The sequence below is a fragment of the Elgaria multicarinata genome, chromosome 6 (assembly GCF_023053635.1).
Source record: "Elgaria multicarinata webbii isolate HBS135686 ecotype San Diego chromosome 6, rElgMul1.1.pri, whole genome shotgun sequence".
NCBI classification, from domain to species: Eukaryota; Metazoa; Chordata; class Lepidosauria; order Squamata; family Anguidae; genus Elgaria; species Elgaria multicarinata.
Window position 1 is genome coordinate 51126100 of NC_086176.1, and position 17182 is coordinate 51143281.

At 39.8% G+C, this 17182-nt stretch overlaps 1 protein-coding gene across 3 annotated transcripts in view; it reads left to right on the plus strand.

Annotated features, from left to right (window-relative positions):
* Positions 1–17182, plus strand: part of NTRK2 (neurotrophic receptor tyrosine kinase 2) — a 187552-nt gene that overhangs the window by 54434 nt on the left and 115936 nt on the right. For 2 of the 3 annotated variants that reach the window (XM_063129407.1, XM_063129406.1), the window contains exons 6-8: positions 5517–5653; positions 9070–9202; positions 12091–12390. In XM_063129407.1, the coding sequence (XP_062985477.1) occupies positions 5517–5653; positions 9070–9202; positions 12091–12390 (570 nt within the window). The remainder of the gene's footprint in view (positions 1–5516; positions 5654–9069; positions 9203–12090; positions 12391–17182) is intronic. The other variant, XM_063129405.1, reaches the window with a different exon arrangement.

The window sequence follows — 17182 nt, forward strand, 5'->3', positions numbered from 1 at the left end:
TCAAGACTTGTTTTGAGGCCTGGGTCCATCACTTCTGCAACTTGCACATCCTGACCTGGCTGACATCTCCTCATCTATGTCTTGACCGCTGTTTGTATTTGGTATCATGACATGCATGAACTTCCCTGTCTGTAGAATTACAGACTTTTAATAATAAAGATTTTTTAGTTAATTGATAATCTGTGAATATATTTTATATTACTAAAAATTAAAAAAACGCAATATAGGTGTCTTTTTTCAAGATAATGAAAGAAAGGCACAATTTCTCTTGATTGTAAATGTAATAAATGTATTGTATTTCATGTTTAGAAGGAAAAGCCGTCTTCAGTATTCTCTTTCTCCTCAATTTGAGAATCCTGAATATAGGATATTCCTGACTACAGTAACACACCAACCACAAAATGGCTTTACATATTTTTTAAAAAAAGCTATAATTTCTGAAGTAATGTGGAAAATCTAGATTTAAAAGACATACTGGCAATGATTTTAACTGAGTAGGTACACCTTTAGTTTTCAGTGGTTCGTGTTTCTAGAAGGAAAACCATAGTGGTTTCACCCTGAAATAGAAAATATCTGGATATAAATCCAAAGTATATCAATTGGAAGAAACGTCTGTCATAAGTTTACTTTTCATAGTTTTTGTCAAAGGGAAGAGGGGTCTAAAAAGTCTATGTGGCTTGCGTAATGGTGTTCCCTCCAGTCTCAGGCCCAATGATTAATCATGGAGAAAATTTTAATCTGGAGTTAAGCCTTTCATTGATCTACTGGCAAAAGCATGTTGTCCGCTGCAAAATACTGTACAGTAGATTCTGATCTGAAGAATACATTTAAAGGTATATATTATACAAATAGTGTACTGTTTTTGATGTGGAGGTACACAGCCTCTCAATTGTAAGAGATTCACATCAACAGATGTGAGAAATTTCTTCTTTTTTTTACAAAACTGCACATCAAATAGAGGCATAGATATTGGCCTCATTCAGATGTACATGAGCTTGTTAACCCTCCGCTCCCCTTCTCTCCTCCAATCTACTGGAGACTGGAGGCTTTTTGCATACATTTACTCATATTTGTGTGCACTTTGTATGCATTTTTGCAAGTAATTTTTACAAATGAATAAATCATTTATGTACACATTTCCCCAAATGTAAACACTTTTGTATGCACTGTTTGTAATCCATTTTTGAATATGTGTGTGTGTGTGTGTGTGTGTGTGTATGTATGTGCACTTTTTCAAATCTATGTATTATTTGTACACATCTTTGTTATTGCAAACTGCATTGCAAAGTTTGGAAAAGTGTGGATTCTAACATTTTACTGTGTTCTGGTTTGTGTTCAGGTTTTGAAACCATGAATTTGGCAAGTTTACATTGAAATGTGAACTAGACAAATTTCTCACCCATCCTCATCCCTGGCCCAATGTTCTTTGGGTTTTCTTTACCCCCCTAGTTATTTTTTTTAATCTTATTTGAATCTTATTTGAATAGGCAAATGAGAGTGCTTAATGATCTTCCAAATTATTTGTTTTATGAACCTAATAAAAAACAGCAATAAACATATTTGAATATTGATGCGTTTTTCCCATCATAATCTAGATTGAGATTTTTTTCCCTTAACATTTATAACCTTTAGTTTTGTGGAAGAGTTGTCCAGTTCTGTTATCTCTACCTATAAAGTGGAAATTATGTGTGTGCGTTGTATGTCTGGAAGTTTTTAGCTACTTCCAGATGAGTTAGAAACTTGAAATTTGGCATGCTGATAGGTCTGGTTGTCCAATGTATCAGAAAAATCTTAAATCACAGAATTTGGGGGTTTAAGTATTTTTAAAGAATTTAATGAAAACCAAGGCTTATGCCTACAACACCCAGCATGCCTTGGGTGGGAGGCCAGACTTATTGGCCTTTGGTGAGTGCATGGGCAGGTTGCCACTGCATGTCTTTCACAACCTGACTCCAAGGTTGATCTCAAGCAGTTAACCCAATTCCACATTAAAGGGAACAACCCACATAAATAGGCTGCATCCATTTGTGGTGCCTCCTTCCACGTTTTTTAAAAAATCGTAACTAGATACAACAGCATAACTCTGAGGAGCAAAACATGCTCAAAGGCACTCTGTCCTGATATCACTGTTTTCTCAGAATCTGGGGGAAGCAAGTATGCAGCCTTTTCCCTTAGGGAGGGAGGAAGGGGAGGCAATCTGCGCATGCCCAGAAACAGACCCAACAAAGGAGGGAAAGTGCTTGGCCCAGCCCCAGCCCTTCAGTACAGGCTCCTGATGGAGCACTTGGTGGGTGAGAAGCTCAGGCCAAGGCAGTCCCAGCGGGGAGCATCTACTGACAGCTGCTTAACACCCCTTCTCTACGATGTTACTCCTTGATGCTCTATTTAGGAGCAGCATCGGCAGAAAGAGGATGTCTCAGAGGATACAGGCACCTGCGGGCTGCCAAAAGCATGCTAGAAGGTGTAGTACTGACATGTAGAGTGGCTGATTTTAAATAAAGTATGGGTTAGCAAATCTCTCAATCCTAACTCAGCTCCCACTTTCCTGTCCGCTCACTAAGGCCTTAGCTAGACCTAAGGTTTATCCTGGAATCGTCCCGGGGTCATCCCTGACTGCTCCCGGGATATCCTGTGTGTCATTTACATGAATAGGGATGACCCCAGGATAAACCTTAGGTCTAGCTAAGGCCTAAGTGACTGTCTTCGCCTTTTCTCCAACTGCCACTCACTCACCATTCCATTCTAGCCTCAACTATCAGTCATTCCTCCATTCACTCTTCTGTTTCAATAGCATAGTCAAGCTTTTACATAAAATTATAAATTCCTGCATCTGTCTTGGAATGTTGGGGTTTAGTTATGACGGGAAAAATGCAGAAAAAAAATCTCATCAAGTTAAAAGGTAGGGGTGTGTGTGTACTGCAAACACATGTAAGGGATCAATGGAAGAGGATCTTATGTTTTAGCTGCTGTTATTGTTAATGGTTGAGTTTGCAGAAGAGAGGGTTAATAAGGTTAGAAGGACTATTCAAAGTTGGCCTAACCTTCATGCCAGTAATGGCTGTACCTTCTTTTTGTTAGAGAGATTGCTTGTTAAATATCAGTGGATGCTCTCTTATAGCCAGCTAACAACAGAAATTGCCAGGGAATGTGGGGTGGAGTAGTTGGCATATCTTTCCCTCTAGCAGCTAAGAATGATGTAATCTAGATCTGTGCATGAAAACTAATAAAAGTTTCGGTTGAACAGAGAGAGAGAGAGAGAGAGAAAGAGAGAGAAAGAGAGGTGGTGGTGGTTGTTGTTGTTGTTGTTTTTAAGTTTTCAAGTGATAATTTTAAGTTGCAAAACAACCCTTGTATTGCCACAGACTAGGAGGGCTGTGATTCCATCTCCTGTGCTTGCTTGCTTTTCTTTTTTTCTTTTTTAAATTTGTTTTCCATTTTTATTAATCTTTTTTTCTTTTTATTGTGAATTTTAGAAAACAAAACTTAAAATAAATTGTGAAAAGAAAAATGAAAAAAGAACAAGAAATTACATGCATAGAAGTATCAAGTACAACCTTCTTAAAAAGGGCGGGGAAAAGCAGACCAAATATATATTTATCCATTTGTGAGTGGCGCCTATATACCACCCATTCAAATGTTGATAGCGTTGTTACTCTCATGGTTATTGTTGTTGTCTGAACATAGTGTGTTTTCCGAAAGGTGGATTATCGTGTTGTCTGAACCCAGAAGGTTTTCCACAGGGTGGCTCGTTAACCATGCAGTGTGGTTTATTTTTTTAGAACAAGCCACTTTGAGAACCCATGGCTTGTTGGGTTGTTCAGGGTGGTTAACAAGCTGCACTGCATGGTTGTCAAGTAACCCTGCAGAAAATGCATTGCATTCAGACAAAATGATAACTCACAGTTCAACAACAGCAACAACAAACCCAGACTGGGTGGGTAAGCATGTTGTGTGAACCCAGCCACTGTGTACACAATATCCCAGATAGCTCTATAATAAAAAAAAACCCAGTCAAAAGTGACTCATAATTTAAGAGCAACACTGCTTTGTAGGACTTGATACTACTCTATATTGTATTCGACAGCTCCTTATGTGTTGAAATGTTGATATGGCAAAACTAATTGGGAGCTTTTAGCATGGGATCCTGGATTTTGCAGGCACTTTGATCTCTGTCTATTACATTTCATGGCACATTCAGTGAAGAAGTTTCTATGAATTAGAAATAGTCCAGGACGGACATCAGCAGGAATAGAGATTGCGGGGTTTGGGGGGAAGCTGTGTTAAATGTGAATAAAAGATATACCGTATTTCTTCGATTCTAAGACACACTTTTTTCCCTAAATAAGCAGCTCTAAAAATGGGTCACGCCTTAGAATCAATGGCGTCTTAGAATCGAAGAAATACGGTAATAATCGCCTCTAACCCTTCCCCGCACAGCAACATACATTTGCAAGAGAGATAAAAGGAAGAAAAAAGGGGAGCGGCTTAATCCTTAGCCCCCACCTCAGGGCAATCACAGCAAGCAAGCAACAGTTTGTTGGTGTGGGGTTAAGCACACACCACTTCCCTCGTCCTGTGGAGAAAAAGGGTGGTGGTGGGGAGACAGCGGCAGCAACCATCTACCGCCCTTTGTGCCCTGCCTGCTCTGTCTCGCCTGTGAATTGCAGTTGCACTGACCTTCCCGGCTCACCAGAGGCGGCGCAAGACGGGAAGCAAGAGAGCAAAAGCCTGGCGCGAGGCCCCAGCCAAATGGGCGGGGCGCAAACCCTCCGGCAACCCAGAATTGGAGAGAGAGAGAGATATCGGATGGGATCGCAAAACAAAACACACACACACACAAATCCTGTCTTGGTAGAAATAGCGGAGGAGGCCACGAGATGAGGAGCCGCTCTCACCTCTTTCCAAGAGAGGGGGCGAGAGAGGGTCTCGAGCACGTGACGGTCCTCGGACGGCGCCTATTGCTCTGCACTCCAGCCGCTCTCCCCACCCTGCGTACAATCGTGCAGGGGCGGCCTCGGCGCTTTTGGGAGAGATTAGCGCGGGGAAATTGGGCTGTATGTTACCGTCCTTTTTCTGTAAGGCTAGAGTAGGGAAGTGGCTGTGAGGGATGCTTAAGGAGGAGGCCAGTTATGTTGGTAAAGTGTGTGTCTTTGTTCGTATTTCTTTGATTCTAAGATGCCTTTTCGCAAATAAACATCTATAAAAATGGGGTGCGCCTTAGAATCGATGGCGTCTTAGAATTGAAGAAATACGGTAATAAACACTTGGAAGAGAGATGTCCTCACCTGCTGTTCAATGTGACTCTTATGTTTTTCTCTTTCTCGTTTCTCTTAAATGTCCTTCCTTTTAATGTATTTAAAGCTAACAATGGATTGAATTCTATGTAGCTTTTATTGTAAAACTCTGTTCTGATATGACAAAATACATCTGATAATTTATGAGAACTGAGATGTGTATGCTCTATCTGTGGAATTTGTGGCAAATACATCACAAAGTATCACTTCCTTGTTTCATAGGCTTGCCTTCAGTCAAGCTGAATACACATAACCTCACTGTTGTTGAAGGAAGAAGTGTCACATTATACTGCGATGCTACAGGAACTCCACCACCAAATATAGCTTGGGTTTTCAGTAATATTGTATCAAAACATGAGGTAAGAATTTTATATTAAAGCATGTGGATCTGCCAAGGCAGTCCACAATTTTTGAAGATTTTTATTTTGAAGAATATAGTTAATTTTCTGTTTGCCTTCATTTCTGCTAAAACCTACGTATAACCCATTGTATAATTACACAATATATAATTTCTGCAATGCTGAGCGAGTGTGTATTTTGCCAAGAGTTAATAGATTTGTCAGTTGTGTGTCTGCAGGACCACAACAGGCATATACTTAAGGAGGGTCCTCCTTGAGTTTCACATAGTGGTGACTTTTCCCACTTACTAAGTCAAAGTCCACGTCCTGCTAAATTTAAAAGGGCCAGTTGTGACACAATGCAAACCACACAGGATGATACAACAGATGGGTCTGCAGAAGGCAAAATCACCTGGGGCTGTAAGGGCCAATCAGGAGTTCCAGAAAACTCCACGAGTTGCAGCCCGGGCAACCAGTGACTGCCCAACATCCATAGCAAAACCAGCATGATCCACAGTCTGAATTAGAGACCAGTGGAAGATACAGCTCAAGATTGGCTGGGCTTATGATCCTCTTCCCCTTATAAGCCCTCAAATGTATAAAGAGATCATTCTGATCTTTCTGTTACGTGCTGCCACTAGACTGACATCATGGTATAGGGCCAACCAGGGAATAAATCCCCAGAGCAGACAAATGGCAGGCTATGCAACTTCTAGGCTTTCTTTCCCTTCTGCACTTGTGGTCCGCAAAAGCTCCTGCTTTCTCCATGCCAGGCACAAACATGTCTCTGCCTATTAGCAGGAACTGCCACTTCTTGGATAACTAACCCTTTTGTTTATGATCCAATCATTCTCTACATTTATATAAAAATGCAAACATGTTTATAATGGCAGTTTATTAAAAGAAACATTACCAAGGATGTTAGCAAAAATTGGGTGGTTGTCATTTAATTTCTAAGGTTATGTGCATGTCTACACCATAGGGTGTAGAGGGAGGGAGGGGGAGGATCGTGGACTTACCAGTGATCCTGCCCCGACATCTTTGACGGCCGCGCAACGTCCTGGAAGGACGTCGCAGCAGGCATTTTTTTTCTGAAGAGGAAGGAGCGCAACTGTGCTCCTCTGAAAAAGGTAACAACAACAATAACAATCAAACCTGCTCCCCACCCCCGATGGGCATGGACTGTCCCCATATAGTTCTGTGCCCATTTTAAGCGCCCTGCAAAAAGGGACGATCGAGGAGTAGCGGCCTCATGGCCTGCGCTCTGCAGGATGGTCCCGGGATCGTGAAAAAAATGGGTTTTCTGTGGTTCCCTATATCCTGGGGAAAGTCCCTAGTCTTCCCGGGTTGCCCCTGGAATCCCCTGTGCATCATTTGGTCACACAGGGATGATCCAGGGACTACCCCAGGATATAGGGCTGGTGTAGACATGCCCTAAGAGGCCATCAGATAGTTTGGACTTTATGGCCTCTGTTCTTTCTCAGAAAATTATGTGATATTTTCTGTATCTTATCAGGACACAGATACAATGGAGGCCTGGAGGGAGAGACAAGGTCTTGTCTCACTTCAGTGGAGGCCTGGAGGGAGAGACAAGGTCTTGTCTCACTTCAGTGGAGGGTTGGATAAGGAGAAACGTGTCTCGTTCCTGTTCCTATCTAAATGCCTGTATTAGTGAGTCTGGTATAGGCTGCCATGGATCTTCATTTCCAGAGGGCAAGGGACACTTGCCACTGGCAAATATGCAAGCAACATTGTGGATACCTGGCTGAGATACTTTGGAAAATCAGCTCAAACCCTGGGTAAATTTGTGATAGGGGGATTTCCAGAGAATGGTTTTTAATGGACCCCACAATTGTTGTTTTTAAATGGATACTGTTGTTTTTATACTGTTTTTATGCGTGTGTGTGTTTAAATTGTATACTTTTAATGTTTACTATTTTTAAATGTTGTAAACCGCCCAGAGAGCTTCGGCTGTGGGGCGGTATATAAATGTAATTAAATAAATAAATAAATAAAATAAAAGAGCAGTTACTTGATAGATAAATTCAGGAAGTCAGCTCACTGGTTAGTGACTAAAGGTTTAAAGCAAAGAGCATTGGTTATTATCCAGCTGTAGTTAACAATTGTTGGCTGCACAGAGATGGATGCAAATCCATGTTAATATTAAAAGAGTCGTCCAACCAGTTCAGTTGTGCTCAGTCAAGCATCTCGGTGCAGATGGGAATATGCATCAGCACCCATAGAAATGTCTTGCTAAGAGTCCATAAGGGTAGGAAGTTATAGCTTATCTAGGCATACTGTCCTAAAGCTTTCAGATATGTCTTTTCTCTAAACTATATATAGCAACATAATGCGCCAAATTTGATGTGGGTTAAAAGGATAAGTCTCCCTGCTTTAGCTCGTTCATTCTCCTCCTTCACAACACACATTTAATAAGACGTTTGTCCTGTCCTATGCTCTCACTCCAAGCAACTGCTGGATTTCCTACCTCCATTCTTCAACCAGCAGTCAGCTCTGGACTTTGCCCTCTTTTAATTTTGAAGCCCCAAAGTTATGTAATTGTAGGTGGATGGGAAGATGATGAAGATAAGGAAGGTGTAGCATGACTTTCTAGTTATCAGGTAACAACTCTAACAATAGAAGTCCATGATAATAGGATTGCTAATACCTGAAGAAACAGAGGGTGGCACTTTTTGCCTCTAAAGGGGGAAAGGGAGCATGAGTAGAAATCCTAGGAAAAAGTGGATTCTTTTGATTTTTATTGCTTTTAATACAGACGTCTGCATTATCCAACAGTTTGAGACGGGTAAGCAATATTGAGTTTTGAAAGGTGGAATTATTGTCTTTTCCTTGAGCTTTTCGTCTATTTTAACATTCCACAGGGCAAATGCTATACCATTTTGAGATTTATTACAGATTTGCTCAAGCAACAAAAACTGAAAGTTTAATGGGCCCAAAATTGGATTCACTGGAATCAACAATCATTGGAAGTGTAATGTTACAAGTAATTATGAGTATAAAATACAATTACCATCCATCACCTCTTGGTCTTACTGAGCTTCTATCATCTTGTCCTGTCCTGAGCAAACATGTGCCATAAGTCCAGAAAGTCCATGAAATGAGGGAGGCAGAATGCATGTAGACACTGATGGTCTCTAATGAATGGTTGGTCTGCTGATAGGTCACCAACTCTCTTTCTTCTGCGTCTCCCATGCAGCAAGTCTGTCCAGTGAATGCATAGCCAGAAACAAAACTGTAGATCTACAAACTGATGAACATTTTATTAATATTTCATAAAATGTTTTGTAAATGTTTATTTAAATTTATTTAAATAAGTTTCTTAGCATTAGCAGGATGTAGATGACCATGGTTGAGGAACTCAACAGAACTACTCTTCATCCATTTATTTCTTTGTTGTTGTTGTTGTTTTCTTCTAGAGTGATACAAATAAGAGCCCAGCTTCTCTAACCATAAGGAATGTTTCATCAAATGACCATGGAGTGCAGATTTCTTGTATAGCAGAAAACAGCGTGGGCGAAGACCAAGCTTCTGTTGACCTCACAGTGTTCTGTATGTAAATAACTTTATGTAACGTTTTAGGTGCTGATAATCAGTCAAATGACATCAGTAGAGAACTACAGTTTTAGATTTTCTTCTGACCCTTCCATAAAAAAGATACATAATTTGTAAAAAAAATAAAAAATGAAAGATAGCTATGTTGGCCCCTAAGAAATACCCTCCACCCACCCACCCCACAATTGGGGAATAACTTTATTAGGACTTACCAGTCACCAGTAAAATAATACAGGGGACAATCTTTTTGCTGTGAAAACTCTGCAGACTTTTCTCTAAACACTGAGGAAGGCCTCAAAACAAGGGATAGGCCTAAACCTTTTGGGATTTTTGTTAATAAATTTATTCTTGTAACCTAAGAATTTGTTTCTCTTCTTGGTGTAAATCCCTTTATTAGGACCAACAAAATGCTACAAAAGTGTGCAAGCTTTTGATTTCTCCTGAGCAATAATCAAATTGACTCCTGTTCCAAATTCAGTGGGTAGTATCCAGTACTGCTGATGTGCTCCTGCCATTTCTGTTGTGCTAGTGGGACGCAACAGGAAGCAGTGCTTCCAATTGTAATAGAGGGCCTATTCAGACAACACATTAAGTCATGGTTAAGCTGCAAAACCTTTTGCAGGAAATGGTTAGTGAGTGTGTTTAAACTGTGGTTATGTAGCCATCATGGTTAGGAATGGTTCACACGGCACACTAAGGCCATAGCTAGACCTAAGGTTTATCCTGGGATCATCCAGGGTTCACCCCTGCCTGAGCACTGGATCCCCTGTGTGTCACCTAGATGAACAGGTTTGACCCCTGGACGATCCAGGGATAAACCTTAGGTCTAGCTATGGCCTATGTCATAGTTCACATGACAAGCTAAGCCATAATGTTTAGCTCAAAATGCTTAACCACCATGGCTTATTTATTTATTTTATTTTATTTATTTATTTTATTACATTTATATACTGCTCCACAGCCGAAGCTCTCTGGGTGGTTTACAACAATTAAAAATAGTAAACATTAAAAGTATACAAAAATTAAAAAAAATATATAAAAACAGTATAAAAACAACAGTATCCATTTAAAAATAACAATTCTGGGGTCCATTAAAAACAAACTTAACGTTATTAAATGCTGTTAAAATGCCTGGGAGAAGAGAAAAGTCTTGACCTGGCGCCTAAAAGATAACAATGTTGGCGCCGGGCGAGCCTCATCGGGAAGATCATTCCACAGTCGGGGGGCAACCACTGAAAAGGCCCTCTCCCTTTTTGCCATCCTCCGAGCTTCCCTCGGAGTAGGCACTCGGAGGAGGACCTTAGATGTTGAGCGCAGTGTACGGGTAGGCTTAGCGTGTTGCCTGAACAGGGTCACAGATAATGAGCAGAAATGCTCATTTCCAGTTTGGGACAGATCAGTGGAGCTCTCTTCTGCAAGGTCTGCTGACCTATCCCTTTCCAGAAGCAACCATTTCGCTCATTTCTGAGTGTTGCAGGAACCACTAGTTTCCCATTCTGGTGGGTCCTGCTAGCGAGCCAGCAGTGTTGAATAGTGCCCAATTTGTTTAGAAGAACCAATCAGGGAGAAGTTGAGGAATAGTCAGTTGCTTTTGGCTGCCCCTTACGCCTGGAACGCTCTTCCAGAACATTCGAGAACTACAAGTTCAATTGCAGCTTTTAAAGCTCAGCTAAAAACTTTTCTTTTTCCTAAAGCTTTTAAAACTTGATTTTGCTCTGACTTTTATACTGCCTGTTTGGTGCATTCTCTTCCCCTCCTTATTTTATTATGATTTTATTAGAATGTAAGCCTATGCGGCAGGGTCTTGCTATTTATTGTTTTACTCTGTACAGCACATTGATGGTGCAATAATAATAATAATAATAATAATAATAATAATAATAATAATAATATAAAATGGAACAAAGTAGAACTTTACTTATCAGGATTCTAAGAGTAATTCTGCAAAGCAGCTTCTGGAGAACTCAAAAGCTTGCACACTTTTGAGACATTTTGGTTGTTCCTAATAAAGGTATTGTCCAGCTGTTGATTTTGATCATATGTGAAGTGTATATTTGCAAGGAGTGAATTAGCATTGAAGACAAAGTTTTTTTTCAGATTGTCATTAAATATATATAGCCATAAATATCACCCTTCCTCCAAACAGAGTCCCTTGTGTTTTTTGTGTATATGAGGCTACTGAGCAAGGGAGTTGGTACTGTCAGTAAATGATGACAATCACCTAAGCTGTATCTTTTGCATCTGGCCCAGTTCCATAGATTACAGTAGGGAATTGATTGATGGGACAGCATTTCTCTTCTCTTAGCCATAAAGCATGATAAGAGCATGACCATAGACAATTAAATCAAGCATTTCCTTCCGTGTTCTGTTTCTGACATCGTGCATGAATCAAGGTTTTAAGAGAACTATGCTGCATTTACTGTCGAAGTTTAGCATTGCCTGGCTTTATCAACATCTGGTCTAAACACTACTCAGAAAATTTTCTGAAGTAACATTCATGAGAGAGTAGATACAGAAAAGGAGCTGTGTCTAAATGTGAGATGTATTAAAGGTTTATATAGAACAAACATAGGGTAAGAAGCACTGAGTGACAGAAGGGTATAAACAAGATTGTGCCCCCCCCCCACACACCAAAAAAAGTGAAGAATAAAAGCATAAACGATCTTTTATTATAACATACTTCTGAGCAGGGGTGGGGAACCTATACACCCATCTGCTGTTCTAGAGAATCTCCTTATTAATAGATATATGAACAATTAATTCATTGCATTTGTATTCTGCCTTTCAGCAAATTCTTTAGCTTTAATTATTTAAAACAAGCCGATGATTTTCCAAAGAGGAGATAACATGGGATACTAATGTTGCTTTTACTGTTCTTAATATAGTTCCACCGAATATCACATTCCTGGAAATGCCATATCCGGACCACCACTGGTGTATTCCATTCAGCGTGAGAGGGAATCCTCAGCCTATCCTGACTTGGCTGCATGATGGGGTCAAGCTGAATGAGTCGGCTTATATCTGTACAAAAATACATGCTAGCAATCAGACTGAATACCATGGCTGCCTTCAGCTGGACAACCCTACCCATGTGAACAATGGCAATTATACCTTGGTGGCACAGAATCAATATGGAAGAGATGAAGCCAACGTTTCTGCTTATTTTATGCAAGACCCTGGAGGTAGTAAGTAATAATATTGCTATAATAGAGACATATTAATTAATTTAAAAGTTTTTTTCTTAATTTGTTTAGTGATGCTACAGAACGTTAAAATGAAGCATTTTTTGCTTCATTTAATTGTTCAGTGGAAAAAAACACATTTACTATTAATCCATTAGATCATATTGCTTAAATTATGAAAAAAAATGCAAACTTTAGGAAATTATCCTATTTTGTGGACAGTATTGTATCCTTAACTTTGCGTGGTGACTTCATATGTATCCTGGATCAGTCTTGTTAAACTAGTAAAGTAACTCGCTCCAACAACCGAAATCATAAATACAATGTACCCTTTTCCTATTCTTCACATTACAGTGCAAAGTTAAAGGTGTGATATTGTCCACAGAGGGCAGTAATTATTTCATTTATTTGCTTGATTAACTTTTTACTTCAACCTTCTTCAACGTATAATGACTTAATTTTTATCTGAACAAAACCTTTTAGCTGACCCTGTTTTCAGATGCCTTTGTACTTTGTTGGAACCGAATGTATTCCATGTACTTGTGATTTTAATTAAATCAAGCCACATAATTTGGAGATGCGAGTTATATCCAGTGTGGAAGAGTGGTTAAAGTGTTGAGCTGAGATTTCAGAAACGCAGGTTCTAGTCCCCACTCGGTCAGGGAGTTCAGTGGGTGACTTTGGGCCAGTCACAGACTCTCAACCTGATCTGCCTCACAAGGTTGTTGTGGGGGTAAAATGGAGAGTAGGATCATGCAACCTGCCTTGGGTTCCTTGAAAGAGGAAAAAAGGCTGGAAAGAAATGCAGTAGTAATCGTGTACTCATCATCAACGTCACCATCATCAACATCATCTCTTCTTTTATTATTATTTTGTTAGTGTTTTAATTCAAGTCAAAATTGTAAGTAGGAAACTCTGTATGTGTTGTTCTCCTTTTGTGATGAACAGGCAGCATAAATACAAATGTAGTAGTAATAGAATGATATACTTGTGACACTCATTGGGACATGCTAAAGATCTTAGTAATCCAATAACCAGCACCATTCAGTTCTTCATGGTAGGTTAAGTTTTTCCTTCATATATCTTATCTTCCAAAAAGTGCAATAACAGCCTGTGAAAAGAAGGAAAATAGCAACCAATTTCTCATGCTTGATATATGGACCTTAATGGGTATTTACCATGCCAGAATGAGAAACTTGGCAAATTAATTGATTCAAGCTTCCACAGAAAAGGCACACAGAGGGAATGGGGATTATGTGGGCTGGATGAGGATAAAAATAAAGGCTTGCCAAAACTTAAGGCCTGTTTGTCTTGGAGCTCAGCAAGTAGGCAGTGCTACAGACTGCAGAAAAGAACCTATAGGATACCATGCCAAATGATATGGTTGTGTCTCTAGTCTAGTAAAGAGAAGTCTAAGCTAAACAATAGCTATGGTTTATTATTTGTTTTATCGTGCAGCTTATTATCACATATAATTGTTGTTAATAAAACTTAAGTATAAGTGGGCTTAAAGTGTTTCTGGCTAAGGGGCAGGAAACTACTATAGGCTACTCAGATTTGCAAGAGTCCACTCTCTGGGCATGTCTAGACAAGTCGTTATCCCAGGGATCGCCCCAGGATCATCCCTGTGCATCTCCTCGCGAGTAAACACGAGGAGCCAGGAACTGGGCATGGAGCAAGAAGCTCTTCAGGATCTTTTTTAAAAAAACTTTATTTATTTATTACATTTTTATACCACCCAATAGCTGAAGCTCTCTAGGCGGTTCATGAGCGATGGAGCGCTCATGTGCTCATCTTCAATAATAAATAAAAAATGGTGGGCGCGACGTCCTCCTTCCTCCTAGGATGACGCATGTCGCGTGTGGACTGGGGAAGGATCTCATGAGCAGAATACCGTGTGATCCTCCCCCATCCCTCCTGGAACGCTGGGAGGTCTAGACATGCCCTCTGTTTCTTTTCTTATTCTTCTCAAGCACCCTGGAAAGGCTATAGATTTGGGGTTTGGACAGTTGTGATTAGCTGGGGAATGAAGGCCGAAGAGAATGCTGGCACCTTGGGTAAAATACTTGATACCCTAGAAGCTTGCTTGTGAAGGTCTGCAGTGTTCTGCAACTCAACTAGATTTGGTCTGCCTGTATGATAAAACCTGAATTTCTTTTAGTGAAAATTATTTACTTGGATGGTAAGAATTACTATTTGATTTCAACAAATAGTAAGAAATCAACATTAGAATTAAACTAAGTTTTTTGAAGAATCTCCTCCAAACCAGTTTCTATTTTGCAATACTGTTGAATATGTCATACATATTATTCATCTTACACTTTCTTTCTACCTTCCTCCATCATGGAATAGACAAAAACGTAACTGATAAAATCTGCTGTGATTACATTCATGGTTTTGTTGCTATTGAAGATAAATACAGATCAGTCTTGGAACATTAACGTGACTTTGATGGCTATTGTTACTCTGCACTTTCATTGCAAATTGCACGTACCACATTATGAAACATAGAGATTAGACCCACACCCAGCTATTATACTCATTTCCATGCCTACGTGCTAGCATTAAATGTCACATTGGATGTTTAATGAAGACGGATATCCTCCTTGAGATTTGAATTGATTCTGTGACACTGCATCACTGTCAAATACTTCCAGGATAGAAACAAAGATGAATAACAGTGCAATCCTATGCATGTGTACTCAGAAGTTAGTGTCATTGAATTCAATGAGACTTAATTCAGGGAAGCGTGTGTAGGCTTGCAGCCTAGGAGGCTGTAAGTTTAACATAGCTGTTTGTTCTTAAATACAGTAATCATCTTCATAATATGGCATCTCATAGATCAGTGATGCAAGAGTTCTCCTTAAACATGGTAACAGTCACAACAATGCACTAGTGTTTTGTAATATGTCATTGGCAAATAGTCTTTCTGATGCCAGGTACTTTGGGAAGTGTTTAACATACATTTATATATAATAACTAGTAACAATGTTCTGTCCCTTCAACACACTCTAGTGTTATATGGAAACTTAATCAAGAAAGTTGGTTAGGATTATGTGAATATAGGCGCAGACCCATAAGGCAGATGAGAGTGGCCTTGGTTGTCACTGTCTCCCATTAAGTTCATGGGACAAAAGTAAACAAGTTACAATCTGTAACATTATTGGAAGCCTGGATATGTAGCAAACTGTCCAAAGTCAAGTTTGGCTTCAGTACTTACTTAGGGACAGACAGATGGAAGAAAGTTTGTCTTGATTATTTAAATGGCTCGTGTCTAGTTCCAAAATTCCTGAAAAAGTAAGTGAGACCAGGAGTACAATTTGCTTCTAATGTCAGAGAAGCTGAATAAATTTTGGAACTAATGAAAGAAATCCAACTGTTTGTTTGAGTTATGCAGGACATAACTTCTCTGTTTTTATATATTGACAAGGCTTTCTTTTGATGATTAAAATAATTTTAGAGATAACTACAACAAAGTATAAATCCCAAAGATCTCAAACCAAGATATCAGGATTAATTAGTTCAATAGCAAGCCAAGTTGGAGGAATCGTACACACAGGGTGGCTTTACTTCCCTGTCAGGTGTCACAGCCTCTCATTGCAGCCTCTGCACAATTTATCAACCATTCCTCATTAGCTCTTTTGGGTGTGGTTTGAAGTTTTAAAATCCACAGCAAGTCAAAGCTTACATGCTCCTTCCCAAGGAACTTGAGACACTTTCTAATGAACAGGTAGGCATCACAGGCAAGCTCACAGAGGTCTTCCTCACAGACACAGTGCATCTTGGGCTGTTGGTTTCTGAAAACGCTTGCAGGGCCACTTCCCTTCTCAAGCCCAAGACCAAGTGGTACAGGTCTTACAGGTAGGCACCACAGTGTCTCATAAGTAAGCTCACAGAGGTCTTCCTCCACAGAGCAGTACCTGGAATGCTGGTTCCCAACCCCAGATGAGACAGATCTTACAGGTAGGCAACCCAGAGTCTGCCAAGCAAGCTCATGGGAGACTTCCTCACAAGCTCCTGATCATAAATATATTGGCTTTCTCTCCACTGCATAAGACTGGACATTTTGCTAGTAACTAGTAATGTTATTAGTATGCTGTTAAAATGGCATGCTGCATCTGCATCTTGCAACAGCTGAGAACAGTACAAACACTTTGGGTTTTATCCAGACTTAGTCATGACTAACTTACGTCTCATTGATTTCATTGGGTCTGCTCTGGTTACACCCATTGAAACCTTTCAGGGTTTTTCAATGAAATATAAGGAAAGTTTTCTCAAGTTATACTAATTCTGCCAAGTTGCAGTAAGAGAAAAACGTGTTCTCATTGCTCTACAAAGATAATAGGTAGCGCACAATCTTTGTCTTGATTCAGATTTTGGTTATGTGTGCCAAAGTTCTCTTTTGTCATCTTGGAAGATTCAGCTTCTTGGTCAACTTTGAAAAAGCAAACACACACACACACACACACCCTAAATGTACAAATTCAATCATGAATGGCGTGGCTTTTCAGACTGTTACCTTTCAGCCTGACTATTCAATGGGACTTTTTTTTCTTGCAGACAAATGCAGGTTTTTATACTTTAAAACTCCTTGGTATAAGCTTATTAATTCAAGTTAAAACCGGAATTCTGAGCTTATAGATATTAATGATTGAATTAATCTATTCCCAGGCTGAAATCCAATTGTGTCCATCTGTCGATGGAACAGCAATCATCAGCGGAGCAGATTCCCCTTCCCTCTTCATCCCCGTCCCCCAAATATGCTCTGGGAGGTAGAGGGAACCCTCTGGAGTAG